The following is a 25,429-nucleotide window of genomic DNA, read 5'->3' as shown; positions in this document are numbered from 1 at the left end:
GGATCCCGAACCCCTCCGGGACCCCGAAATTCCCCCCGGGACCCCCAAATCCCCCCCGGGACCCCCAAATCCTCCCCAGGACCCCCAAATCCTCCCCAGGACCCCCCCCTTAATCCGCCGTTAATGAGGCGCCCCCGGGGCCGCGGGCTCGGGGCCAGCGGCGCTGACGTCACCGCCCCAAAATCCGTCCGGACCCCCCCCCAAATTCACCCCAGGACCCCCCCAAATTCATCCGGACCCTCCCCAAATCTGTTCAGAGACCCCCGAATCCGCCGGAACCCCCTAAAATCCATCCGGAGCTCTCCCAAAATCCATCTGGAACTCCCAAATTCACCCCAGGACCCCCCCCCAAAATCCGTCCCGAGCCCCCCGAATCTGTCTGGACCCCCCCAAATCCATCTGGATCCCCTCAAAATCCATCCGGACCCCCCCCAAATCCATCTGGACCTCCCCAAATTCATCCGGACCCCCCCAAAATTCATCTGGACCCCCTTAAAATCAATCTGGACTGCCCCAAATTCATCCGGACCCCCCCAAAATCCATCCGGACCTCCCCAAATTCATCTGGAACCCCCCAAATCCATCAGGATCCCCTCAAAATCCATCAGGATCCCCCCAAATCCATCCGGACCCCCCCCAAATTCATCGGGAACGCCCAAATTCATCCGGACCCCCCCAAAATCCATGTGGACCCTCCCAAATTTATCCAGACTCCCTCAAATTCATCCGGACCCCCCCCAAATTCATCGGGAACCCCCCCAAATTCATCCGAACCTCCCCAAAACCCCAAGTGGACCCCCCCAAATTTATCCAGATCCCCCCCAAATCCATCTGGACCCCCCCAAATTTATCCAGACCCCCCCAAATCCATCAGGACCCCCCCCAAACTCATTTTGCTTCTCAAATTTATTATTTACACGCCCCCCCCTCTCCGGGAGGGGGCCCCGCCTCCGCCCCCCCCCTCCCCAAATTTCGGGGGGGGGGAGGGGTGCACACAGCCCCGGTGGGGGGGGGGAGGGGACAGGGCAGAACCGCCCCCCCCCTCCCCAAAATTGGGGGGGAGGGGCATAAATAGGGGCTGTGCCCCCCCCCCCCCAACCCCCCAGAATGAGGGGGGGGGGGGGGGTTTGGGGTCGTTTTTGGGGGTCCCAGGGGGGTTATTTGGGGCTGGGGGGTTGGTAGGGGTCCAGCAGGAGGGGAGCTGAAGGTGTTGACCTTGTCCCCCCCCCGCACCTCGTGGGGCAGCAGCGGCAGCTTCACGATGTGGAAATCCTCGTACAGGTCCTCCATCTGCGGGGGGGGGGGGCGATGGGACCCCCAAAATCCCACCCTGAGACCCCCCCAGTCTGAAATTCCCCGCCCCCTATCCCGGTCCTGGCTCCTCCCTCAATGTGGGTGGGGCCAAACCAATGAAAATTCAATAAAACCCCCCCCAAAAACCCCCAAAATCCCACCCTGGGACCCCCCCGTTCGAAATTCCCCACCCCCTATCCCGGTCCTGGCTCCTCCCTTAATGTGGGTGGGGCAAACCCCATAAAAACCCCAAAAAAAACTTAATAAAAACCCCAAAAACCCCCAAAATCCCACCCTGAGACCCCCCCCGAGTCCGACATTCCCCGCCCCCCATCCCGGTCCTGGCTCCTCCCTCAATGTGGGTGGGGCCAAACCAATGAAAATTCAATAAAAAACCCAAAAACCCCAATAAAAACCCAAAAAAACCCCTCCCAAAAAAACCCAATAGAAACTCAATAAAAATCCCAACAAAACCCCCCAAAGAACCTCCAGTAAAAGCCCAATAAAAACCCCAAAACCCCTCAAAATCCACCCTAGGTCCCTCACCAGCTACTTGCACTAAACCCCTTTTTAACCCCTTAAATCCCTTTTTAACCCCTCAACCCCCTTTTTAACCCCTTTCAATCCCTTTTGAACCCCTCCCAGCTGTGTTTACCTGGCCCAGGTACTCACCCTAAACCCCTTTTTAACCCCCTAAACCCCCTTTTTAACCCCATAAACCCCTTTTGAACCCCCCCAGGTGTGTTTACCAGGCCCAAATACTCGCCCTAAACCCTTTTAAACCCCATAAACCCTTTTTAACCCATAAATCCCTTTTGAACCCCTTTCCATCCCTTTTTAGCCCCCCCAGGTGTGTTTACCTGGCCCAGGTACTTGCCCTAAACCCCTTTTAAACCCCTTTCAATCCCTTTTGAACCCCTCCCAGCTGTGTTTACCTGGCCAGGTACTCACCCTAAACCCCTTTTTAACCCCTTAAACCCTTTTAAACCCCCCAGGTGTGTTTATCTGGCCCAGATACTCGCCCTAAACCCCTTTTTAACCCCTTAAACCCCTTTTGAAACCCCCCCAGGTGTGTTTACCTGGCCCAGGTACTCACCCTAAACCCATTTTTAACCCCCCAGGTGCATTTACCTGGTCCAGGTACTCACCCTAAACCCCTTTTAACCCCTTAAACCCCTTTTGAACCCCCCCAGGTGTGTTTATCTGACCCAGATACTCGCCCTAAACCCCTTTTTAACCCCTCAAACCCCCTTTTTAACCCCTCAAACCCCTTTTTAACCCCTCAAACCCCTTTTTAACCCCTTTCCATCCCTTTCTAGCCCCCCCAGGTGCGTTTTACCTGGTCCAGGTACTTGGCCTGGATCTTGTGGCGCGCCTCGCACATGCGGCAGGGCCGCAGCGGGTCGGGGAACACGAGCTGGTTCACCACGATGTTGTGGGTGTCGATGCGGCACTTGGCCAGCTCCTGGATCAGCCGCTCCGTCTCGTAGAGCGACAGGAACTCGGCGATGCACACGCAGATGAAGGTGGTCTGCTCCTGGGGGGACAGTGGGGACATTGGGGACACCATTGGGGACAGCACTGGGGTCATTGGGGACACCAAGAGAGGGACAGCACAGCCAGAGGTACAGGGACACAGGGACACAGGGACAGGAACTCGGCGATGCACACGCAGATGAAGGTGGTCTGCTCCTGGGGGACAGTGGGGACAGCGTTGGGGACATTGGGGACAGCAGGGATAGCATTGGGGACAGCAGGGATAGCATTGACACAGGGACAGGAACTCGGCGATGCACACGCAGATGAACGTGGTCTGCTCCTGAGGGGACAGTGGGGACATTGGGGACAGCGTTGGGGACACCATTGGGGTCATTGGGGACAGCATTTGGGACAGCAGGGATAGCATTGACACAGGACAGAGTGACAGGAACTCGGCGATGCACACGCAGATGAACGTGGTCTGCTCCTGGAGGACAGTGGGGACATTGGGGACAGCGTTGGGGACATTGGGGACAGCAGGGATAGCATTGGGGACAGCAGGGATAGCACTGGGGACAGCAGGGATAGCATTGACACAGGGACAGGAACTCGGCGATGCACACACAGATGAACGTGGTCTGCTCCTGGGGGACAGTGGGGACATTGGGGACAGCGTTGGGGACAGTGGGGACAGCAGGGATAGCATTGGGGACAGCAGGGATAGCATTGACACAGGGACAGGAACTCGGCGATGCACACGTAGATGAACATGGTCTGCTCCTGGGGGACAGTGGGGACAGGGTTGGGGACATTGGGGACATTGGGGACATCATTGGGGACATCACTGGGGACAGCAGGGATAGCATTGACACGGGGACACAGGGACAGGAACTCGGCGATGGACACACAGATGAACGTGCTCTGCTCCTGGGGGACATTGGAGACACCATTGGGGACATTGGGGACAGCGTTGGGGACAGCAGGGATAGCAGTGCCACAGGGACAGGGCCTCGGGTGACAGCGCAGGCAGCACAAGGACACAGGGACACCAGGGCAAGACACACGGACAGGGCTGGAGGGGGTCCCTGTGCCCACCCTGCCCTCAGGGACCTTATCTTGTGCCTTATCTCGCTCTGTTTATCACCCTCACAAGGACAATCCATGGTGTCCCCATCTTTATCACCGCCCTGAGGGCTCCCTGTCCCTGTCCCCATGTCTGTCCCTGTCCCTGTCCCTGCCCGTCCCCCTGGGCTCCATTCCCCTCAGGAATGTGCCCGGACTGGCTCAGCCCCGTCCCTGTCCCCGTGTCCCCATCCCCATCCCGCCCATTTCCCCCATTCCAGTCCCTTCCATTCCCCTCCAGTCCCTCCCAGCTCCACCAGTTCCCCCAATCCCCCAGTCCCTCCCAGTTCTCCCCAGCCTCTCCCAGTGCCCCCAATCCCCCCAGTTCCCCCATTCCCTCCCATTCCTCAGTCTCCCATTCCTCCCAGTCTCTCCCAGTTCCCCCATTCCCTCCCATTCCCTCCAATCCCCCAGTTCCCCCATTTCCTCCCATTCCCTCCCAGTCCCTCCCAGTGCTCCCAGTACCCCCAATCCCCCAGTTCCCCCATTCCCTCCCAGTTCCCCCATTCCCTCCCATTCCCCCCAGTCCCTCCCATTCCTTCCCAGTCCCCCCAATCCCCCCAGTGCCCCCCATTCCCCCCCAGTCCCCCCAGCCTCTCCCAGTCCCCCCCAGTGCCCCCCATTCCCCCCCAGTCCCCAGTCCCCCCATTCCCCCCCAGTCCCCCCAGTCCCTCCCAGTCCCCCCAGTCCTCCCATTCCCCCCAGTCCCTCCCAGTGCCCCCATTCTCACCGGGTCCTTGAACTGCTCGCTGACCGAGCGGATCACGGGCAGCGTCTCCTCCAGCTGGACGCCAGCTGGTCGGCGTTCATGTCCCCCAGCCCCAGCATGTTACACATCTGTGATGGGGGGGGGACAGGGCTGTGAGACCCCCCCAGGACACCCCCTGGGAGCCCCCACCCCCTGGGAGCCCCCAGACCCAAATCCCAACCAGTGACTCCCCCAGCCCCAAATCCCAGCCCTGAAACTGCCCTGGGACACCCTAACCCCAGCATGTTACACATCTATGGAGAGGGGGGGACAGGGCTGTGAGACCCCCCAGCCCCAAATCCCACCCCAGAAACACCCCCAGCCCCAAATCCCAGCCCTGAAACACCCCAGCCCCAAATCCCAGCCCTGAAACACCCCCAGCCCCCAAATCCCACCCCTGAAACACCCCAGCCCCAAATCCCAGCCCTGGAACATCCCCAGCCCCAAATCCCATCCAGTGACCCCTCCCCAGCCCTAAATCCCCCCCCAGGACACCCCTGGGACCCCCTCCCCACCTGTGAGATGAAGGGGCTGATGTGGTTTTTGATCTGCATCGGCCTCCCCAGCCCCACATCCCCCCCAGGACCCTCCTAGGACCCCAAATCCCCCAGGGACCCCCCAGGGACCACCCCCAGCCCCAAATCCCCCCTCAGGACCCTCTTGGACCCTTTCCCAGCCCCAAATCCCTCCTGGAAACCCCTCAGGGACCACCCCCAGCTCCAATCCCCTCCTGTGATTTCCCCCAGCCCCAAATCCCCCCAGGACGCCCCCAGGACCCCAAATCCCCTCCCCACCTGTGAGATGAAGGGGCTGATCTGATTCTTGATCTGCATGAGCCTCCCCAGCCCTCTCTCCACGATGGTGGGGAAGTTGAGCAGTGCGCAGCGTGTGCCCGGTGGGGCGCCGTGTCGAACACGACCCACGGAGAAATTCATCCCCTTCACCAGCCTGGGGGGGGCAGGGGGGCGTCAGCAGGGGTGTGGAGACCCCTCCCCATTGCCAGGTGAGAGCTGCCTGCTCACTGAGACCCCTCCTGAAACCCCAAATCCCCCAGGTGTGCTCACCTGGTCTGGGTACTGAGCCTAAACCCCACCTTAGGGCTTTACCTGCTCAGTAAAACTCCTCCTGAGACCCCCAAATCCCACCCACACCCCAGGTACTCGGCCTAAACCCCACCTTAGAGCTTTACCTGCTCACTGAAACCCCTCCTGAGACCCCCAAATCCCCTCCCCACACCCTCAGGTACTCACTCAAACCCATCCTAAGCCCCACCCCACACTCCCAGATGCGCTCACCTGGTCCAGATGTTTGGCCTAAATCCATTTTTAGCCCCCCAAATTCCACCCCACACCCCAGGTGAGCATCACCTGCTCACTCAAACCCCCCAAATCCCCACCCCACACTCCCAGATGCGCTCACCTGGTCCAGATTTTTGGCCTAAATCCCTTTTGAACCCCCTAAATTCCACCCCACATCCCAGGTGAGCATTACCTGTTCACTCAAACCCCTTTTGAACCCCCTAAATCCCACCCCACACCCCCAGGTGAGCCCCCAGCCCCACCTCATGACCTCGGCGTAGCTCATGGCCCCAGGTGAGCCCCCCCAGCCCCCCAGGTGAGCCCCCAGCCCCACCTCATGACCTCGGCGTAGCTCATGGCCTCGTCGATGCCGGGGAAGGCGCTCATGGCCTCCTGCATCATCTTCTTGCCCATGCTGAGCACGTTGTCCTCCTCAAAGAACTCGTCAGGGAGCTCGGCCACGCCCAGGCTGGGGTCGATCTCCTGGAGGGGGGGACATTGGGGGACATTGGGGACATTGGGGACGTTGGGGACAGTGGGGACACAGAAGGGGACATTGGGGACATTGAGGATGTTGGGGAGATTGGGGGACAATGGGGATGGGGCTTCAACTGGGGACCCTTCTAGAACCTCCAAGATCCCTCTGGGACCCCTCTAGACCCTCCCCAAGCCCCCTCAGGACCCCTCCAGAACCCCCCAAAAACCACTCTGGGACCTTCTAGGTCTGCTGGAACCCCCTTGGGACCCCTCCAGGCCCCCCTGGGACCCCTCCAGGCCCCCCTGGGACCTCTCCAGACCCTCCAAGAGCCCCTTGGGACCCTCCAGACCTCCCCAGAACCCCCCTGGGACCCCCTCCAGACCTCCCCAGAACCCCCCTGGGACCCCTCTAGACCACCCAAGACTCCTCAGGGACCCCTCTGGATCCTCCAAGAGCCCCCCAGGCCCCCTCCAGACCTTCCAAGACCCCCATGGGACCCTTCCAGACCCCTGCCCAAACCCACCATGGCGAAGAGGTTGTCGTAGCCGGTGACCTTGGTGGGCACTTTGGAGAATTTCTGGTCGAAGGCGTCCGAGATGTTGTGGGCGGGGTCGGTGGAGATGATGAGCACGCTCTCCCTGACCCGGGACAGCTGCACGGCCAGGCTGCAGCTGGGATGGGGGGAAATGGGGGGGTCTGGGGGGGTCCCGCATCCGATCGGCCCCCCCAGGTCACAGATCCCCCCAAAACTGCCACGAAAATGGGGGCAGGGGTGGGTTTGGGACCCCCCTCAGGTGTGTGGGACCGCCCTGGGGGGGGACAGGTGTGTCCCCCACCCTGATCCCGTTAATCCCGTCCCGTTCCTCCCATCCCATCCCAATTCCGTGATCCCATCCCGACCCCCGCTATCCCATTCCAATCCCGTTATCCCAGCCCGATCCCGGTGATCCCATCCTGGTCCCGGTATCCCACCCCGATCCGGTGATGCCGCCCCGACCCCGTTATCCATCCCGACCCCATTATCCCACGGAATTATCCCATTCCAATCCCGTTATCCAACCCCGATACCCCGCCCACCCCGTCCCGGTACCGGTGCCGCTCCCGGTGCCCGGTCCCTTCCCCGGTGCCTCACCTGCACGTGGTCTTGGCCCACAGCCGCCCTTGCCGCCCACGAAGATCCACTTGAGGCTGCGCTGCTCGATGATGTTCGCCAGCGTCGGCTCCAGCGGCTCCACGTCGGGCGCGTCCTCGAACTCCTCGGGGCCCTCGGCCGCCCACCCGCCCGCCGCCGCTGCCAGCCATCTTCCCCGCGCCGCCGTTCGCCGCGCGCTGATTGGCCGCCGCGCCGCCGCGCCCTCCCTTCTTTCGCTTTCCATTGGTCTAATCGCCTGTCAATCCTTGCTGGAGGCGGGGCGTAGCGCCGGGAGCCCCGCGCGTTGCCGGGCAACGCCGCCCCGCCGGCGGCGAGCTGTGACGTCACCAAGCGGCGCCGCCGCCGACCGCGGAGGTCGCGCTGATGTCATCGGGCGGCGCCGGCGGCGGTGGCGGCGGACAAGATGGCGGCGCGCGGTGAGGACCGAGAGGCTCCGGAGGCGCCTTCGCCGCCCCCGCCCGGCCCGGGCGGCGGCGTCAACGTGTTCGCCAACGACGGCAGCTTCCTGGAGCTCTTCAAGCGCAAGATGGAGGCGGAGGAGCAGCAGCGGGAGCGCGAGGCGGCGGCGGCGGCCGCGGAGGCGTCCGGTGGCGGCGGCGGCGGTACCGGCACGCAGCGCGGCGGGGCTGACGGCGCGAAGAGGAGCGGCGGCGCGCTCAGCTTCGTAAGGACGCGGCGGCCCGCGGGCCCCTCCCGGCTCCGCTCCGCCGGCCAGGCCCGAACGCGTGAGGGGGGCACGGCCCCGGTGCCGCTCCCGGGGCTCCTCGGCCGTACCCGGAGCCGCTCGGTCGCGGCCTCGCCTGTCCCGGTGGCTCCGCGCTCCCTCCGGTTCTTTTCCCTCCCGAGCCCCGGTTCCGGTACCGGGGGGGGTTCGGGGCGGGTTGGAGCCCCCGGGGGTCACGGCGGGACCCCCCCCGTCCCCGCTCCCGGTAACGGGGCAGGTTTGTCCCTTCCCCAGGTGGGGCGGCGGCGGGGGGGCAACAAGCTGGCCCTGAAAACGGGAGTGGTGGCCAAGAAGCAGAAAACGGACGAGGAGGTGGGACCGGAGGGGAAACCGGGGGGTCCCGGGAGGGATTTGGGGCGGAATTGGGGGTCCTGGAGGGGATTTGGGGGTCCCGGGAAGGGAAATTTGGGGTGGAGAGGAGGAATTTGGGGTCGGGTGGGGACATTGGGGTTCGGGGAGGGAGAAATTTGGGGTGGGGAGGGGGGATTTGAGGGCTGCGGGGGGATTTGGGGTCCTGGAGGGAAATTTGGGGTCCTGGGGTTGGAGAAGGGTAGATTTTGGGCTGTTTTGGGGTGATTTTTGGGGTAACTTGGGGCTATTTTGGGGGTGATTTTTGGGTTATTTCAGGCCTATTTTGGGGTGATTTTGGAGGTTATTTTGAGGTTGTTTTGGGCTGATTTTTGGGGTCGATTTGGGGCCATTTCAGGGTGATATTTGGGGCTGTTTTGGTGTGATTTTTGGGACGATTTTGGGGTTATTTTGAGGGTGATTTTGGGCTGATTTGGGGTCATTTTGGGGCTGTTTTGGGATGATTTTTGGAGCGATTATGGGGTGATTTTTTGGGCCGTTTTGGGGGTAATTTAGGGGTGATTTGGGGCCGTTCTTGGGATGATTTTTGGGCCGATTTTTGGACTGATTCGGGGTTCTTTGGGGATGATTTTTGGGCTGATTTTGGGGTGATTTGTGGCCGTTCTGGGGCAGGTGCTGACGAGTAAAGGCGACGCCTGGGCCAAGTACCTGGCGGAGGTGCAGAAGTACAAAGCTCACCAGTGCAGCGACGACGACAAGACGAGACCCCTGGTCAAATAACCCCGGCCACCCCCCCCCCAAAAAAACCACCCCAAAATCCCGCGGGGGGGGGCCCCCAAAAACACCTGCTCAAATAGGCCCCGCCCCCTCCCCGAAATGACCTGTGGGGCGGGGGCTGATGACCCACGCCCACCCCCCAAAATTATCCAATTAAATAGCGCTGAGACCTCCCCCCCAAAAATAAAACAGTGAAGGGGGGGGTCCTGGCCTTACCCATCCCCTAAAAATACTGAATACAATAACACTGACCCCCCCACCACCAAATTTACCTGTGTGATGGGGGCGTGGCCTAAATGTGGCCACGCCCCTTCCCTAAAAACGCATTTAAAGGTGGGGACATCCCCCCCCCAAAATCCCCCGGACCCCCCCAAAACCCCCCTGTAAATACCAAATGGAAAGGTGGGGGCCCCCGCCCCTTTTGTGCGGGCCACGCCCCTTTTCTATCGCCCCGCCCGAGCTGGATTTGATTGACAGTCTGCCCCCCGCCCCCCCCCAGCCGCGTTTTGGGGGAATTTTGGGGGGGGTTTTGGGGGGGGCGGCACGGAAATAAAGAGTTCTGAGGTTTCGGACGTGCTGAGGAGATTTTTGGGGTGATTTTGGGTGGGTTTTGGGGAGGGGGAGAGTCTCCCAGTGTCACCTCTTTCCCCTCAGGGTTACCGCCTTTCTTTGGCCTTCCAGTTCTCCCAGTATGGAGAGTTTGCTGGTTTGGGGGGTTCAGATTAATAAAGTTTGGGGGGATAACTGTGCTCTGAGCCCCCCAGTTCCCCCTCTCCACTTGGTCCCACCCCGCCCCATCGGGGTTTGTTGTTCCCCCCCCTTGCCCCGCAATGGTTCCGCCTGCGCGCGAATGCACGCTGGGGATTTGTAGTCCCCGCCTCATTCCGGGGACTCCGCGCATGCGCGCCGTAGCTCCTCCTCTTCCCGCCAGCGCTGCTCCGCCCCTTCCCCCGGAGGCCCCGCCCCTTTGCGCACGTGACACGGCCGCGCGGGGCGGACGGTGGCCGGCGGGGGTCACGGGGGGCAGCGGCGAAACCCCCCCCGGCCGCGCTCCGACCCCCCCCCCCCGAACACCGGACCCCCCCCAAAAACACGGGGAACCCCTCCCCCCGTTCCCCACCTCCAAAACCACCCCGGGACCCCCCCCCCTCCCCCTCCCGAACTCAGCGGGCAGGTACCGGCAGCGCGGGGGGGCGGCGGGAGCGGCGCGCGGGGCCTGAGGGGGCGGGGGGGGCGCTCAGGGGAGAATGGGGAGGGGAAATTGGGGAGGGGGTCCTGAGGGGGTTTGGGGGTCCTCGGGAGGGGGGAGCGGGGGGGGGATCGGGGCACGGAGGTGGTTGGGGAGGTGGGGGGGGGCGTTGTGAGGGGGTTTGGGGGGGGTCTGAAGGGATTTGGGGAGGGTCTGAGGGGATTGGGGGGGGTCTGAGGGGATTGTAGGGAGCTCTGAGGGGGTTTGGGGGAGTCTTGACGGGGTTTGGGGCGTCTGGGGGCGGCCAGGGGTTCAAACCGGGGGGGCAATGGGGGTGCGGGAGATCGGGGGGGTGATGAAGGGGGGGGTTTATTAATGGGGAGGGGGGGGTTTAAAGATTGGGGAGGGGTCGCGGGGGGGGGTCCCGGACCTTCCCCTTTTCCCCCTCCCCCCCCCGTCCCGGTTCTCCCCGCCATTCCCGGTCCCGGCCCCACGTGCGCCGCTCCCGCCCCGCCCCCGCTCCTTCCGGGGGGGGCCCCGAATGTTCAGGACCCACCCCCACCCCCCCCACCCCTTCCTCCCATTTATCCCCCCCCAGGACCCCCCCCGCGCCCCTTCCCCCCGAATTTATCCCCCCCTAGGCCTCCCCGTGCCCCCTTTTTCCCCGAATTTCTCCAATTTTATCTCCCCCCATGACCCCACCCTTGCCCCTTCTTCCCCCCATTTATTGACCCCCCCTCAAAATTCATCGACCCTCCCTCTCCCCCTCCCCCGCTCTTTTCCCCCATTTATTAATTTCCCCTCTCCATTTATTAACCCCAGGACCCTCCCTATTCCTTGACTTCCCCCCATATTTTTGATTTTTGATTTTTCTTCCTCCTTTTATTGACCCCAAGACCCCCCGTGCCCTTCCCATAATTTCCTGACCCCCCCCTCTTTCTCCCCCCCCCCCAATTTATTAATTTTCCCCCCATTTATCTCCCAGAACCCCCCCCATTTATCAATCCCAGGACCCCCCATGCCCCTTCCCCATAATTTCCTGACCCCCCCACATCCCCTCCTCCCATATTTTTGATTTTTGATTTTTCCCTCCTCCATTTATCAACCCCAGGACTCCCTGTGCCCCTTCCCCATAATTTCCTGACCCCCCCATTTATTCCCCCTTCTCTCTCTCTGCAGCCCCCGGGTCCGGAGCCCCCTCAAGCCCCCCCCAGGCCCCTCTGGGACCCTCCTGGGACCCCTCCCCGGGGCCCCCCCGGCCCCCCCCGGGCCATGGACTGGCAGCCGGACGAGCAGGGCTGCAGCAGTGCTGCAGCTGCTCAAGGACTCGCAGTCACCCAACACGGCCACCCAGAGGGTGGTGCAGGACGTATCCCAGAGCAGGGGGCTGGGAGTACTGGGGGGCACTGGGAACGAGGGTGGGAGCACTGGGATGGGACCCTCGGGGGGGCTGGGGGCACCAGGAATGGGTGAGAGCCTTGGGAGTGGGGAGAGAGCGACAGGAGGGGGCTGAGACTCTCCCAGGATGGGGTTGGGACCCTCAGGATGGGGCTGGGACCCTCAGGATGGGGCTGGGACCCCCAAGATGGGGCTGGGACCCCCAGGATGAGGCTGGAACCCCTAAGACAGGATTGGGACCCTCAGGATGGGGTTGAGACCCTCAGGATGAGGCTGGGACCCCCAGGATGGGGCTGGACCCCCAAGATTGAGCTGGGACCCTCCAGAATGAGGCTGGGACCCCCAAGATGGGGTTGGGATCCCCAGGATGGAGCTGGGACCCCCAAGATAGGATTGGGACCCTCAGGATGGGATTGGGACCTCAAAGATGGGGTTGGGACCCCCGGGATGGGATTGGGACCCCCAGGATGAGGCTGGGGACCCCCAGGATGGGATTGGGACCCTCAGGATGGGATTGGGACCCTCAGGATGAGGCTGGGATCCCCAAGATGGGTTGGGACCCCCAGGATGGAGCTGGGATCCCCAGGATGGGATTGGGACCCCCAAGATGGGATTGGGACCCTCAGGATGGGGCTGGGACCACCTGAAGTGGGGCTGGGACCCCTGAAATGGGATTGGGACCCCCCAAGATGGGATTGGGACCCCCAAGATGGGGTTGGGATCCCCAGGATGGGGCTGGGACCCCCAAGATGGGGCTGGGACCCCCGGGATGAGGGCTGGGACCCCCCAAGATGGGGGTTGGGATCCCCAGGATGGAGCTGGGACCCCTGGGATGGGGGATTCAGACCCTCGGGCAGGGAGGTTTTAATCTTGTGAGGAAAAACACGGGGTGGGCAATGTGGGGTGGGGGTCCCTGGGGGGGATCCTTTGGGCAATGTGGGGTGGGGGTCCCTGGTGGGGGGGGGGGTCCCTGGGGGGTCCCTTTGTGTCCCTGTCCCTCCTTGACCCCCCCCCCCGTGCAGAAGCTGAAGCAGCTGAACCAATTCCCCGACTTCAACAATTACCTGATCTTCGTGCTCACCCGCCTCAAGTCTGAAGGTGGGGGGGTCCCAGGGGCTCTGGGGTGTCAGTGACACCTGGGGGGCACAGGTGACACCTGGGGGGGGCTCAGGTGACACCTGGGGGGGGGCTCACGGACCCCTTTTCCCCACCCAGAACCCCCAGACGAGCCCACGCGCTCCCTAAATGGGGGGTGGGTCCCAGGGGGTTTGGGGTGTCAGTGACACCTGGGGGGCTCAGGTGACACCTGGGGGGTGCAGGTGACCCCAGGGGGGGCTCACAGCCCACGAGGGGGGGACTCGTGGACCCCTTTTCCCACCCAGAACCCCAGATGAGCCCCATGCGCTCCCTTAATGGGGGGGTCCCAAGGGGTTTGGGGGTGTCAGTGACACCTGGGGGGGCACAGGTGACACCTGGGTGGGCTCAGGTGACACCTGGGGGGGCACAGGTGACACCTGGGGGGTGCAGGTGACCCTCACAGACCCTGTTTTTTGCCCCCCAGACGAGCCCACGTGCTCCATGAATGGGGGATCCCAGGGGGTTTGGGGGGTGTCAGTGACACCTGGGGGAGGCACAGGTGACACCTGGGGGGCTCAGGTGACCCCAGGGGTGCTCAGGTGACCCCAGGTGACCCTCACAGACCCCGTTTTTGCCCCCCCAGACGAGCCCCACGCGCTCCCTGAGCGGGCTGATCCTCAAGAACAACGTCAAGGCTCATTTCCAGAGCTTCCCCCCGCCCGTGGCCGAGTTCATCAAGCAGGAGTGCCTGAATCACCTGGGCGACGCCTCCTCGCTGATCCGGCCACCATCGGTGAGGGCACACCTGGGGACACACCTGGGGACACCTGGGGACACACCTGGGGCAGTGGGGACACACCTGGGGCACACCTGGGACACACCTGGGGACACACCTGGGGACATCTGGGACACACCTGGGGACACACCTGGGGACACACCTGGGGACACCTGGGGACACACCTGGGGACACCTGGGGACACACCTGGGGCACACCTGGGGCACACCAGGGGACACCTGGGACACACCTGGGGCACACCAGGGGACACCTGGGAACACACCTGGGGACATCTGGGACACACCTGGGAACACACCTGGGACACACCTGGGACACACCTGGGGCACACCTGGGTGTTTGTGTGAGCCAAAAGCCTGAACTAAAACTGCTCTGGGGCACCTGGGTACCTGTGGGACCCCCCAAAACCCCCTCAAACCCCCCAAAACTCCCCCAAAACTCTCCTCAAAACCCCCCAAAATCCTCTCAAAACCCCCAAAATCCCCGTTCCCAGCTCACCTGCTCACCTGCCCCCAGGTATCCTGATCACCACCATTACCTCCAAGGGGGAGCTGCGGATGGGACCCCAAATACCCCAAAACTCTCCCCAAACCCCCCAAAACCCCCTCAAACCTCCCAAAACCCCCCGTTCCCAGCTCACCTGTGCACCTGTCCCCAGGTATCCTGATCACCACCATCGCCTCCAAGGGGGAGCTGCGGATGGGACCCCAAATACCCCAAAACTCCCCCCAAATCCCAAAATCACCCCCCAAATCCCAAAATCACCCCCCCAAAATCCCCTCAAACCCCCCAAAACACCCCCGTTCCCAGCTCACCTGCGCACCTGTCCCCAGGTATCCTGATCACCACCATCGCCTCCAAGGGGGAGCTGCGGATGGGACCCCAAAATACCCCCTCAAACCCCCCAAATCCCAAAATCACCCCCCAAAACCCCCTCAAACCCCCCAAAAACCCCCCGTTCCCAGCTCACCTGTGCACCTGTCCCCAGGTATCCTGATCACCACCATCGCCTCCAAGGGGGAGCTGCAGATGTGGCCGGAGCTGCTGCCCCAGCTCTGCAACCTCCTCAACTCCGAGGATTACAACACCTGCGAGGTGCACCTGGGGCGGGGCAGACCGGGCTGACCTGGGGGGGGCGTGGGCCCGCCGCTGACCCCGCCCTCACCTGTGCTCCCAGGGGGCCTTCGGGGCCCTGCAGAAAAATCTGCGAGGACTCCTCGGAGCTGCTGGACAGCGACCGGCCCTGAGACCGGCCCCCTCAACGTCATGATCCCCCAAATTCCTGCAGTTCTTCAAGCACTGCAGCCCCAAAATCAGGTGGGTGGGACAGGTGGGGACACACCTGTGCTGCTTTACCTGGGGGAGGATGGGGTTTTGGGGTGTTTCTGGTTCCAGAAAATCCCAATTTCCAAAATTCAGTTGGGTTCTGATCCCCAAATTCCTGCAGTTCTTCAAGCACTGCAGCCCCAAAATCAGGTGGGTGGGACACACCTGTGCCCAGGTACCTGGGGGAGGATGGGATTTTGGGGGTGATTCTGTGGTGGCCCCAAAAAAATCCTGGTTTCTCTAAGTGTTTGTGATCCCCAAATTCCCCATTTCTGATCCCCAAATTCTGCAGTTCTTCAAGCACTGCAGCCCCAAAATCAGGTGGGGACACACCTGTGCTGCTTTACCTGGGGGAGGATGGGATTTTGGGGGTGATTCTGGCTCCAGAAAATCCAGATTTCCAAAATTTAGTTGGGTTCTGATCTCCAAATTCCCGAATCCCGATCCCCAAATTCCTGCAGTTCTTCAAGCTCTGCAGCCCCAAAATCAGGTGGGTGGGACAGGTGGAATAGGGGGAACAGGTGGGTCTGGGGGTGCCCAGGTGGGATTTAGGGGGTACAGGTGAGTTTTAGGGGGTTCAGGTGGGATTTAGGGGGGTTCAGGTGACTCTGGGGCTGCCCAGGTGGGGTTCAGGTGTGTTCAGGTACCTCAGGAGTGCCCAGGTGGGGTTTAGGAGGGCTCAGGGGTGCCCAGGTGGGGTTTGGGGTGCCCCAGGTGGCTCAGGTGTGCCCAGGTGGGGTTCAGGGGTGCCCAGGTGGGGTTCAGGTGTGCCCAGGTGGCTCAGGGGTGGCCAGGTGGGGTTCAGGTGTGTTCAGGTGGGGTTTAGGGGGGTTTGGGGTGCCCAGGTGACCCCCCTGTCCCCAGGTCCCACGCCATCGGCCTGTGTGAACCAGTTCATCATGGACCGGGCGCAGGCGCTGATGGAGAACATCGACACCTTCATCGAGGTGGGGGCACCTGGGGGGCACCTGGGGCTGTGCCCAGCACCTGGGGGGCTCTGGGGGTCCATGGGGGGTCTCACCTGGGCCTGGCCCAAACACCTGGGGGGCTCTGGGGGTCCATGGGGGTCTCACCTGGGCCTGGCCCAAACACCTGGGGGGCTCTGGGGGTCTCACCTGGGGCTGTGCCCAGCACCTGGGGGGCTCTGGGGGTCTCACCTGGGCTTGTCCCAAACACCTGGGGGGGCACCTGGACCTGTCCCAAACACCTGGGGGGCTCTGGGGGTCCATGGGGGGTCTCACCTGTGTCTGTCCCCAGGGCTCTGGGGGTCTCCAGGTGGCTCTGGGGATCCCTGGGTGTCCCTTGGCCCTCACCTGTCCCCCCCCCAGCACCTGGGGGTCCCTGTGTGTCCATGAGGATCCCTGGGTGTCCCTGGGTGTCCCTGGGTGTCCCTGGGCCCTCACCTGTCCCCTCCCCAGCACCTGGGGCTCTGTGGGTGTCCCTGGGTGTCCATGGGGATCCCTGGGTGCCCCTGTGCCCTCACTGTCCCCCTCCCCAGCACCTGGGTGTCCCTGGGTGTCGCTGGGGGTCCCTGGGGTCTCACCTGTTCCCTCCCCAGCACCTGGGGGGATCTGGGCTGGCTCTGGGGGTCCCTGGGTGTCCCTGTGCCCTCACCTGTCCCCCCCCCAGCACCTGGGGATCCTGGGTGTCCATGGGTGCCCCTGTGCCTCACCTGTCCCCTCCCCATCACCTGGGTGTCCTTGTGCCCTCACCTGTCCCCCCCCCCAGCACCTGGGGGGATCTGGGCTGGCTCTGGGGCTCCATGGGGGTCCATGGGGTCTCACCTGTCCCCCCCCCCAGCACCTGTGGGTCCCTGTGCCCTCACCTGTCCCCTCCCCAGCACCTGGGTGTCCCTGTGCCCTCACCTGTCCCCTCCCAGCACCTGGGTGTCCCTGTGCCCTCACCTGTTCCCCTCCCCAGCACCTGGGGGGATCTGGGCTGGCTCTGGGGCTCCATGGGGGGTCTCTGGGGCTCTGTGGGGATCCCTGGGTGTCTCTGGGGGTCCATGGGGTCTCACCTGTCCCCCCCCAGCACTGTTTGCGCTGGCGGTGGACGAGGACCCCGAGGTGCGCAAGAACGTGTGCCGGGCGCTGGTGATGCTGCTGGAGGTGCGCATCGACCGCCTGATCCCGCACATGTACAGCATCATCCAGGTGAGCCCCCAAAATCCAAAACTGCACCCAGGTGAGCCCCAAACAGCATCATCCAGGTGAGCCCCAAACTGCACTCAGGTGAGCCCAAAACAGCATCATCCAGGTGAGCCCCAAACTGCACCCAGGTGAGCCCCAAACAGCATCATCCAGGTGAGCCCCAAACTGCAGCCAGGTAACCCCAAAACAGCATCCAGGCGAGCCCAAATCCAGGTGAGCCCCAAACAGCATCAGCCAGGTGAGCCCAAAATCCAGGTGAGCCCAAAACAGCATCATGCAGGTGAGCCCCAAACTGCACCCAGGTAACCCCAAAATCCAGGTAACCCCAAACAGCATCATCCAGGTGAGCCCCAAACTGCAGCCGGGTGAGCCCAAAACTGCACCCAGGTGAGCCCCAAAATCCAGGTGAGCCCCCAAACCAGCATCATCCAGGTGAGCCCCAAAACAGCATCATCCAGGTAGCCCCCAAACCGCTCACCTGGGCCCAGGTGAGGGCTGGGGGATGAGATTTGGGTTACCTGTGCCCAGGTGAGGGTTTAGGGCATTGTTAGGGGGTTACCTGTGTCCAGGTGAGTTTTTGGGGGTTCCCTGTGCCCAGGTGAGTTTTTTTGGGGGTTCCCTGAGCCAGGTGAGTTTTTTTGGGGGTTCCCTGTGCCCAGGTGAGCTCACCTGTCCCCTCTCCCCTCAGTACATGCTGCAGAGGACGCAGGACAGCGACGAGAACGTGGCGCTGGAGGCCTGCGAGTTCTGGCTGACGCTGGCCGAGCAGCCCATCTGCAAGGACGTGCTGACGGCGCACCTGGTGCAGTGAGTGACCCCAAAAATACCCCAAATATACCCCAAAATACACCCCAAATCCACCCTGAGCTGACGGTGCACCTGGTGCAGTGAGTGACCCCAAAAATACCCCAAATATACCCCAAAATACACCCCAAAATCCATCCTGAGCTGACGGCGCACCTGGTGCAGTGAGTGACCCCAAAAATACCCCAAATATACCCCAAAATACACCCCAAATCCACCCTGAGCTGACGGTGCACCTGGTGCAGTGAGTGACCCCAAAATATACCCAAAATCCACCCAAAAATACCCAAAATCCACCAAAATATACCCTGAAATCCACCCTGAGCTGACGGCGCACCTGGTGCAGTGAGTGACCCTAAAATATACCCAAAATATACCCAAAATACCCCAAATATACCCCAAAATCCACCCTGAGCTGACAGCGCACCTGGTGCAGTGAGTGACCCCAAAAATACCCAAAATCCACCCAAAATCCACCCAAACTGACCCCAAATCCAGCCCAAACTGACCCCAAATCCACCCAAACTGACCCCAAATCCGCCCCAAAGCGACCCCAAATCCACTCAAAGTGACCCCAAATCCGCCCCATCCTGACCCCAATCCGCCCCAAACTGACCCCAAATCTGCCCCAAACTGACCCCAATCTGCCCCAAACTGACCCCAAATCCACTCAAAGTGACCCCAAATCCACTCAAAGTGACCCCAAATCCGCCCCAAACTGACCCCAAATCCCCCCCAAACTGACCCCCAAATCCACTCAAAGTGACCCCAAATCCGCCCCAAACTGACCCCAAATCCACTCAAAGTGACCCCAAATCCGCCCCAAACTGACCCCCAAATCCACTCAAAGTGACCCCAAATCCGCCCCCAAACTGACCCCAAATCCACTCAAACTGACCCCAAATCCGCCCCAAACTGACCCCAAATCCACTCAAAGTGACCCCAAATCCGCCCCACGGCCAGGCTGATCCCGATCCTGGTGCACGGGATGAGGTACTCGGAGATCGACATCATCCTGCTCAAGGTGGGCACTGGGGATACTGGGGGTACTGGGAGGACACTGGGGATACTGGAGCACTGGTGGGGCTGTACTGGGAGCACTGGTGGGGCTTTACTGGGGCTGTACTGGGGCTGTACTGGGACCATTGTGGGGGCTTTACTGGGGCTGTACTGGGAGCACTGGGGGGGCTGTACTGGGGCTGTACTGGGAGCACTGGGGCGGCACTGGTGGGGCTGTACTGGGGCTGTACTGGGGAGGTTGTACTGGGGCTGTACTGGAGCTGTACTGGGAGCCCTGGAGATGATGACAGCCTCACGCTGACCCCCCTGATGGTCACTTTGTGTTCGTACTGTCTGATCCGCCACGGGCCGGGGGGCTCTGTCGCGATGACGTCATGTCATGATACGATGGCGTCATATCACAATACAATGACGTCACACCACAATATGATGATGTCATATCACAGTATGATGACGTCACGTCACTATATGATGACATCATGTCACATTATGATGATGTCACATCACAATAGAACAATGCCGTGCCACGATACAGTGGTGCCATGTTGTGATATAACGCTGCCACGTCACGATACCATGGTGCCACTTTCGTGACACAATGTCATGTCGTGATACACCGGTGCCATGTCACGATACAAATGGTGCCATGTCTCAGTACAATGGTTCCATGTGGTGATACAATGGTGCAGTTTTGCAATACAATGGTGCCATGTCACGATACAATGGTTCCGTGTCATGATACCCGGTTCCATGTCGCGACACAACCGGTGCCGTATCGCGACACACCGGTTCCATGTCGCGACACACCGGTTCCATTTCACGACACACCGGTTCTGTGTCACAATACAATGGTTCCATGTCGCGACACACCGGTGCCATGTCGCGATACGCGCAGGGCGACGTGGAGGAGGACGAGGCGGTCCCCGACAGCGACCAGGACATCAAACCGCGCTTCCACAAATCGCGCACGGTGACGCTGGCGCACGAGGAGCAGCGCTGGGGGACGGCGACGGCGACTGGGACGACGAGGACGACGACGACACCGCTGAGCGACTGGAACCTCAGTAGGGACGGGAACGGGGGATTTTGGGGTGAATCTGGGGGGTTTTGGGGTGAATCTGTGGGGTTTGGGAACGATGACGACACGCTGAGCGACTGGAACCTCAGTAGGGATGGGATTGGGGTGAATCTGGGGGGTTTTGGGGTGAATCTGGGGGGTTTGGGTCGATGACGACACGCTGAGCGACTGGAACCTCAGTAGGGACTAGGAACGGGGGATTTTGGGGTGAATCTGGGGGGTTTTGGGGTGAATCTGGGGGGTTTTGTGGGGGACAACAACACCTGAGAGGACTGGAACCTCAGTAGGGGACTGGGTTTGGGGTTCCTGAGGGGGTTTTGGGGTGGATCTGGGGGGTTTTGGGGTCACTGTGGGTTTGGGGTTCCTCCTGAGGGTTTGGGATGTCCCTGAGGGTTTGGGGATGTCCCTGTAGGTTTTGGGGTCTCTGTGGGTTTGGGGCTGTCCCTGTAGGTTTGGGGATGTCCCTGTAGGTTTGGGGGTCCCTGTGGGTTTGGGGATGTCCCTGTACGTTTTGGGGTCGCTGTGGGTTCTGGGGTCGCTGTGGGTTTGGGGATGTCCCGGTGGGTTTGGGGATGTCCCTGTAGGTTTTAGGGTGTCCCTGTAGGTTTGGGGGTCCCCCCTGTGTCCAGGGCACCCCTGTAGGCTTTGGGGTCCCTGTGGGTTTGGGGATCACCGTGGGTTTGGGGATGTCCCTGTAGGTTTTGGGGTCCCCCCTCTGTCCGGGGTGCCTCTGTGGGTTTTGGGGATGTCCCTGTATGTTTTGGGGTCCCTGTGGGTTCTGGGGTCGCTGTGGGTTTGGGGATGTCCTGGTGGGTTTGGGATGTCCCTGCAGGTTTGGGGCTGTCCCCGTGGGTTTTGGGGTCCCCGTGTGTTTCGGGGTTGCCCCGTTAACCCCCTCGGTGCCCAGGGAAGTGCTCGGCGGCGGCGCTGGACGTTCTGGCCAACGTGTTCCGGGAGGAGCTGCTGCCCCACCTGCTGCCCCTGCTCAAGGAGCTGCTCTTCCACCTCGAGTGGGTGGTCAAGGAGTCGGGGATTCCTGGTCCTGGGGGCCATCGCCGAAGGTGGGCACCCCAAAAAACACCTGGGGGCACCCCAGAAACACCTGGGGGACCCCAAAAACAAACACCTGGGGGCACCCCAGAAACACCTGGGGAGAACCCAAAAACACCCTGAGGTGCACCCCAGACACACCTGGGGAGAGAGATCCTGGTCCTGGGGGCCATCGCCGAAGGTGGGCCACCCAAAACACCTGGGGAACCCCAAAAATGTCCTGGGGCACCTCAAAAACACCTGGGGGAACCCCAAAAACACCTGGGGAGAGATCCTGGTTCTGGGGGCCCATTGCTGAAGGTGGGCACCCCAAAAACACCTGGGGAGACTCCAAAAACACCTGGGGGCACCCCAGAAACACCTGGGGGGACCAAGAAACGCCCCAGGGAGAGATCCTGGTCCTGGGGGCCATCGCCGAAGGTGGGCACCCCAAAAACACCTGGGGGCACCCCAAAAACACCTGGGGCACCCCAGAAATGCCCTGGGGAGAGAGAACCTGGTCCTGGGGGACCCCAAAATCAGCCCCAAACCCAAGTGAACAAACCCCAACCTGGACTGTCCAAACGCCAAGCCCAGGAGTTCAGACCCCAACTGAGCTGATCCCACACCTGATCCCACACCCTGATCCCCTCTCTCAGGCTGCATGCAGGGCATGGTGCCCTACCTGAGCTGATCCCACACCTGATCCCACACCTGACCGCACACCTGATCCCACACCTGATGCCACACCCTGATGCCACACCTGGTGCCATGTTTCAGCTGATCCCACACCTGATCCCACACCTGATCCCCTCTCTCAGGGTGCATGCAGGGCATGGTTCCCTACCTGCCCCGAGCTGATCCCACACCTGATCCCCACACCTGTTCCCACACCTGATCCCACACCTGATCCCACACCTGATCCCACCCCACAGGCTGCATGCAGGCATGGTGCCCTACCTGCCCGAGCCTGATCCCACACCTGGTGCCATGTTTCAGGGTGCATGCAGGGCATGGTGCCCTACCTGCCCGAGCTGATCCCACACCTGATCCGCTGCCTGGCTGACCGCAAGGCCCTGGTGCGCTCCATCGCCTGCTGGACCCTGAGCCGCTACGCGCACTGGGTGGTGGCGCAGCCCCCCCGAGCTCTACCTGAAGCCCCTCATGACCGAGCTGCTGCAGCGCATCCTGGACGGCAACAAACGCGTGCAGGAGGCCGCCTGCAGGTGGGGACGGGGACAGGTGGGACGGGACAGGTGACAATGGGGACACTGTGGGGAGATCGGACAGGTGGGACAGGTGACAGGGACAGGTGGGACGGGACAGGGGGGATGGATGGGACAGGTGGGGTGGGGACAGGTGGGATGGGACAGGTGGGGATGGATGGGACAGGTGGGGTGGGACAGGTGGAGACAGGTGGGGATGGATGGGACAGGTGGGGATGGGACAGGGACAGGTGGGATGGGACAGGGGGATGGATGGGACAGGTGGGACAGGGGGCGTGGATGGGACAGGTGACACTGGGGACGACCTGGGGAGATGGGATGGGTGGGACAGGGACAGATGGGACAGGTGGGATGGGGTGGGTGGGACAGATGGGACAGGTGGGACGGGGACAGGGGGCGTGGATGGGACAGGTGACAATTGGGATGCTGTGGGGAGATGGGATGGGTGGGACAGGGACAGGTGGGATGGATGGGACTGGTGGGATGGGACAGGGACAGGGGGATAGGTGACACTGAGGGGAACAGGTGGGATGGGATGGATGGGGATGGATGGGACAGGTGACAATGTGGACGCTGTGGGGAGATGGGATGGGTGGGACAGGGACAGGGGGGACAGGTGACAGGGGAACAGGTGGGATGGGATGGGACAGGGACAGGTGGGATGGGATGGGATGGGATGGGTGGGACAAGGGGGACGGGGTTGGGGTGGGATGGATGGGACAGGTGACGCTGGGGATGCTGTGGGGAGATGGGATGGGTGGGACAGGGACAGGTGGGACAGGTGACAGGGGAACAGGTGGGATGGGACAGGTGGGACAGGTGGGATGGGACAGGGACAAGTGGGATGGGATGGGATGGGATGGGTGGGACAAGGGGGACGGGGTTGGGGTGGGATGGATGGGACAGGTGACGCTGGGGATGCTGTGGGGAGATGGGATGGGTGGGACAGGGACAGGTGGGACAGGTGACGGGAACAGGTGGGATGGGACAGGTGGGACAGATGGGACAGGTGGGACAGGTGACACTGGGCTGGGACAGGTGGGACAGGTGACAGGGAACAGGTGGGATGGGACAGGTGGGACAGATGGGACAGGTGGGACAGGTGACACTGGGCTGGGACAGGTGCTTTGGGGACACTGGGCTGGGACAGGTGACACTGGGGAGGGACAGGTGGGACAGGTGCTTTGGGACACTGGGCTGGGACAGGTGACACTGGGCTGGGACAGGGGCTTTGGGGACACTGGGCTGGGACAGGTGACACTGGTGGCCCTGCCGGGGGTGATGACAGCACAGCCCCGATCCCCATGAGGACGCTTTGTGTTCGTACTGCCTGACCCGGCGGGGCCGCGCTGCTCTGGGGGCGCTCCAAGCTTTTGGGGTGTCCCTTGAGGTTTTTGGGGTGTCTGAGGTTTTTGGGGTGTCCCTGTGAGCTTTTTGGGGTGTCCCTGTCCCGCAGCGCCTTTGCCACGCTGGAGGAGGAGGCGTGCACGGAGCTGGTGCCGTACCTGAGCTTCATCCTGGACACGCTGGTGTTCGCCTTCGGCAAATACCAGCACAAGAACCTGCTCATCCTCTACGACGCCATCGGCACCCTGGCCGACTCCGTGGGCCACCACCTCAACCAGCCGGTGTGTCCCCGTGTCCCCTGGTGTCCCCAGAGTGTCCCAGTGTCCCCAAAGTGTCCCCAAACCCCTCCTGGTGTCCCTGCCCCGTGATGACCACAGACATTCGAATCCCGAATTCCCCCTGTGGATCTCTGTGCTCTGAGGGCCTCAGGGCACGGCAGGTGGCACCTGCTGGCTGTCCCCAACCCCTCTGGGGTGTCCCCAACCCCTCCCCGCTGTCTCCAACCTCTGTGGGCTGTCCCCAACCCCTTTGGGGTGTCCCCAACCCCTCCAGGGTGTCCCCAACTCCTCTGGGCTGTCCCCAACTCCTCTGGGGTGTCCCCAACCCTTCCAGGGTGTCCCCAACCCTTTTGGGGTGTCCCCAACCCCTCCAAGCTGTCCCCAACCCCTCTGAGCTGTCCCCAACCCTTCCAGGGTGTCCCCAACCCTTCCAGGGTGTCCCCAGCCCCTCTGAGTTGTCCCCACTCCATGTCCCCCCTGTCTCACCCGTGTCCCCCTATCCCATTTGTGTCCCCCTGCCCCACCTCATGTCCCCCTGTCCCCCTGTCCCACCTGCATCCCCCTGTCCCCCCCATGTCCCCCTGTGTCCCCTGCTGTCCCCAGGAGTACATCCAGAAGCTGATGCCGCCGCTGATCCAGAAGTGGAACGAGCTCAAGGACGAGGACAAGGACCTGTTCCCCCTGCTGGAGGTGGGGCAGGCTGGCCCAGGGAGGGCGTGACCGTCCCCGGACGCGTCCCCAGCACGTCCCCACCGTGTCCCCTGCTGTCCCCAGTGCCTGTCCTCGGTGGCCACGGCCCTGCAGAGCGGCTTCCTGCCCTACTGCGAGCCCGTCTACCAGCGCTGCGTCACCCTGGTGCAGAAAACGCTGGCCCAGGCCATGGTGAGAGCCAGAGAGAGCCCCTGCCCTGGGGGGACAGGGACGGGGACAGGGACGGGATGGGGATGGGGATGGGGATGGGGACAGGGATGGGGATGGGGACAGGGATGGGGATGGGGATGGCATGGGGACGGGGACGGGGATGGGGATGGGATGGGGACAGGGATGGGGACAGGGATGGGGATGAGGATGGGGATGGGGATGGGGACAGGGATGGGGACAGGGATGGGGACAGGGACGGGGATGGGGACAGGGATGGGGACAGGGACGGGGATGGGGACAGGGATGGGGATGGGGATGGGGACAGGGACAGGGACACTGACAGGGACAGGGATGGGGACAGGGATGGGGACGGGGATGGGGACAGGGACGGGGATGGGGACAGGGACAGGGACACTGACAGGGACAGGGATGGGGACAGGGACAGGGACGGGGACATGATGGGGACAGTAAA

The 25,429-nt window shown here is 62.3% G+C and overlaps 3 protein-coding genes across 3 annotated transcripts in view; 2 read left to right on the top strand and 1 right to left on the bottom strand.

Annotated features, from left to right (window-relative positions):
* Positions 1 to 888: 888 nt before the first annotated feature.
* Positions 889 to 7,809, bottom strand: GET3 (guided entry of tail-anchored proteins factor 3, ATPase). The gene is given in 10 exon segments (XM_077192376.1): positions 889 to 1,196; positions 1,198 to 1,290; positions 2,633 to 2,830; positions 4,625 to 4,680; positions 4,683 to 4,731; positions 5,437 to 5,590; positions 6,275 to 6,423; positions 6,942 to 7,089; positions 7,551 to 7,564; positions 7,567 to 7,809. Coding segments are annotated over 10 exon segments (1,128 nt in total). The 5' UTR covers positions 7,795 to 7,809; the 3' UTR covers positions 889 to 1,157.
* Positions 7,810 to 7,926: 117 nt separating this feature from the next.
* On the top strand, positions 7,927 to 9,953 carry TRIR (telomerase RNA component interacting RNase). The gene is made up of 3 exons (XM_054653653.2): positions 7,927 to 8,235; positions 8,530 to 8,607; positions 9,277 to 9,953. The coding sequence occupies exons 1-3, from the start codon at positions 7,975 to 7,977 to the stop codon at positions 9,382 to 9,384; spliced, it is 447 nt and encodes a 148-aa protein (XP_054509628.1). The 5' UTR covers positions 7,927 to 7,974; the 3' UTR covers positions 9,385 to 9,953.
* Positions 9,954 to 10,308: 355 nt separating this feature from the next.
* TNPO2 (transportin 2) overlaps positions 10,309 to 25,429 on the top strand; it is an 18,674-nt gene continuing 3,553 nt past the window's right edge. Inside the window, 25 exon segments of the mRNA XM_077192217.1 lie at positions 10,309 to 10,555; positions 11,750 to 11,874; positions 11,876 to 11,939; positions 12,991 to 13,066; positions 13,193 to 13,196; positions 13,694 to 13,828; positions 14,804 to 14,933; positions 15,016 to 15,036; positions 15,038 to 15,090; positions 15,258 to 15,314; positions 16,029 to 16,041; positions 16,043 to 16,110; positions 17,194 to 17,317; positions 18,003 to 18,121; positions 19,082 to 19,142; positions 20,034 to 20,135; positions 20,138 to 20,177; positions 20,272 to 20,304; positions 21,124 to 21,255; positions 21,418 to 21,447; positions 22,245 to 22,381; positions 22,383 to 22,471; positions 23,928 to 24,099; positions 24,700 to 24,786; positions 24,871 to 24,978. Coding sequence (XP_077048332.1) covers positions 11,843 to 11,874; positions 11,876 to 11,939; positions 12,991 to 13,066; positions 13,193 to 13,196; positions 13,694 to 13,828; positions 14,804 to 14,933; positions 15,016 to 15,036; positions 15,038 to 15,090; positions 15,258 to 15,314; positions 16,029 to 16,041; positions 16,043 to 16,110; positions 17,194 to 17,317; positions 18,003 to 18,121; positions 19,082 to 19,142; positions 20,034 to 20,135; positions 20,138 to 20,177; positions 20,272 to 20,304; positions 21,124 to 21,255; positions 21,418 to 21,447; positions 22,245 to 22,381; positions 22,383 to 22,471; positions 23,928 to 24,099; positions 24,700 to 24,786; positions 24,871 to 24,978 — 1,887 coding nt within the window. The 5' untranslated portion in view covers positions 10,309 to 10,555; positions 11,750 to 11,842.

The sequence above is a fragment of the Agelaius phoeniceus genome, chromosome 32, assembly GCF_051311805.1.
Source record: "Agelaius phoeniceus isolate bAgePho1 chromosome 32, bAgePho1.hap1, whole genome shotgun sequence".
NCBI lineage: Eukaryota > Metazoa > Chordata > Aves > Passeriformes > Icteridae > Agelaius > Agelaius phoeniceus.
The sequence above is the reverse complement of the archived record's forward strand: the minus strand, read 5'-3'. Positions and strand labels throughout refer to the sequence as shown.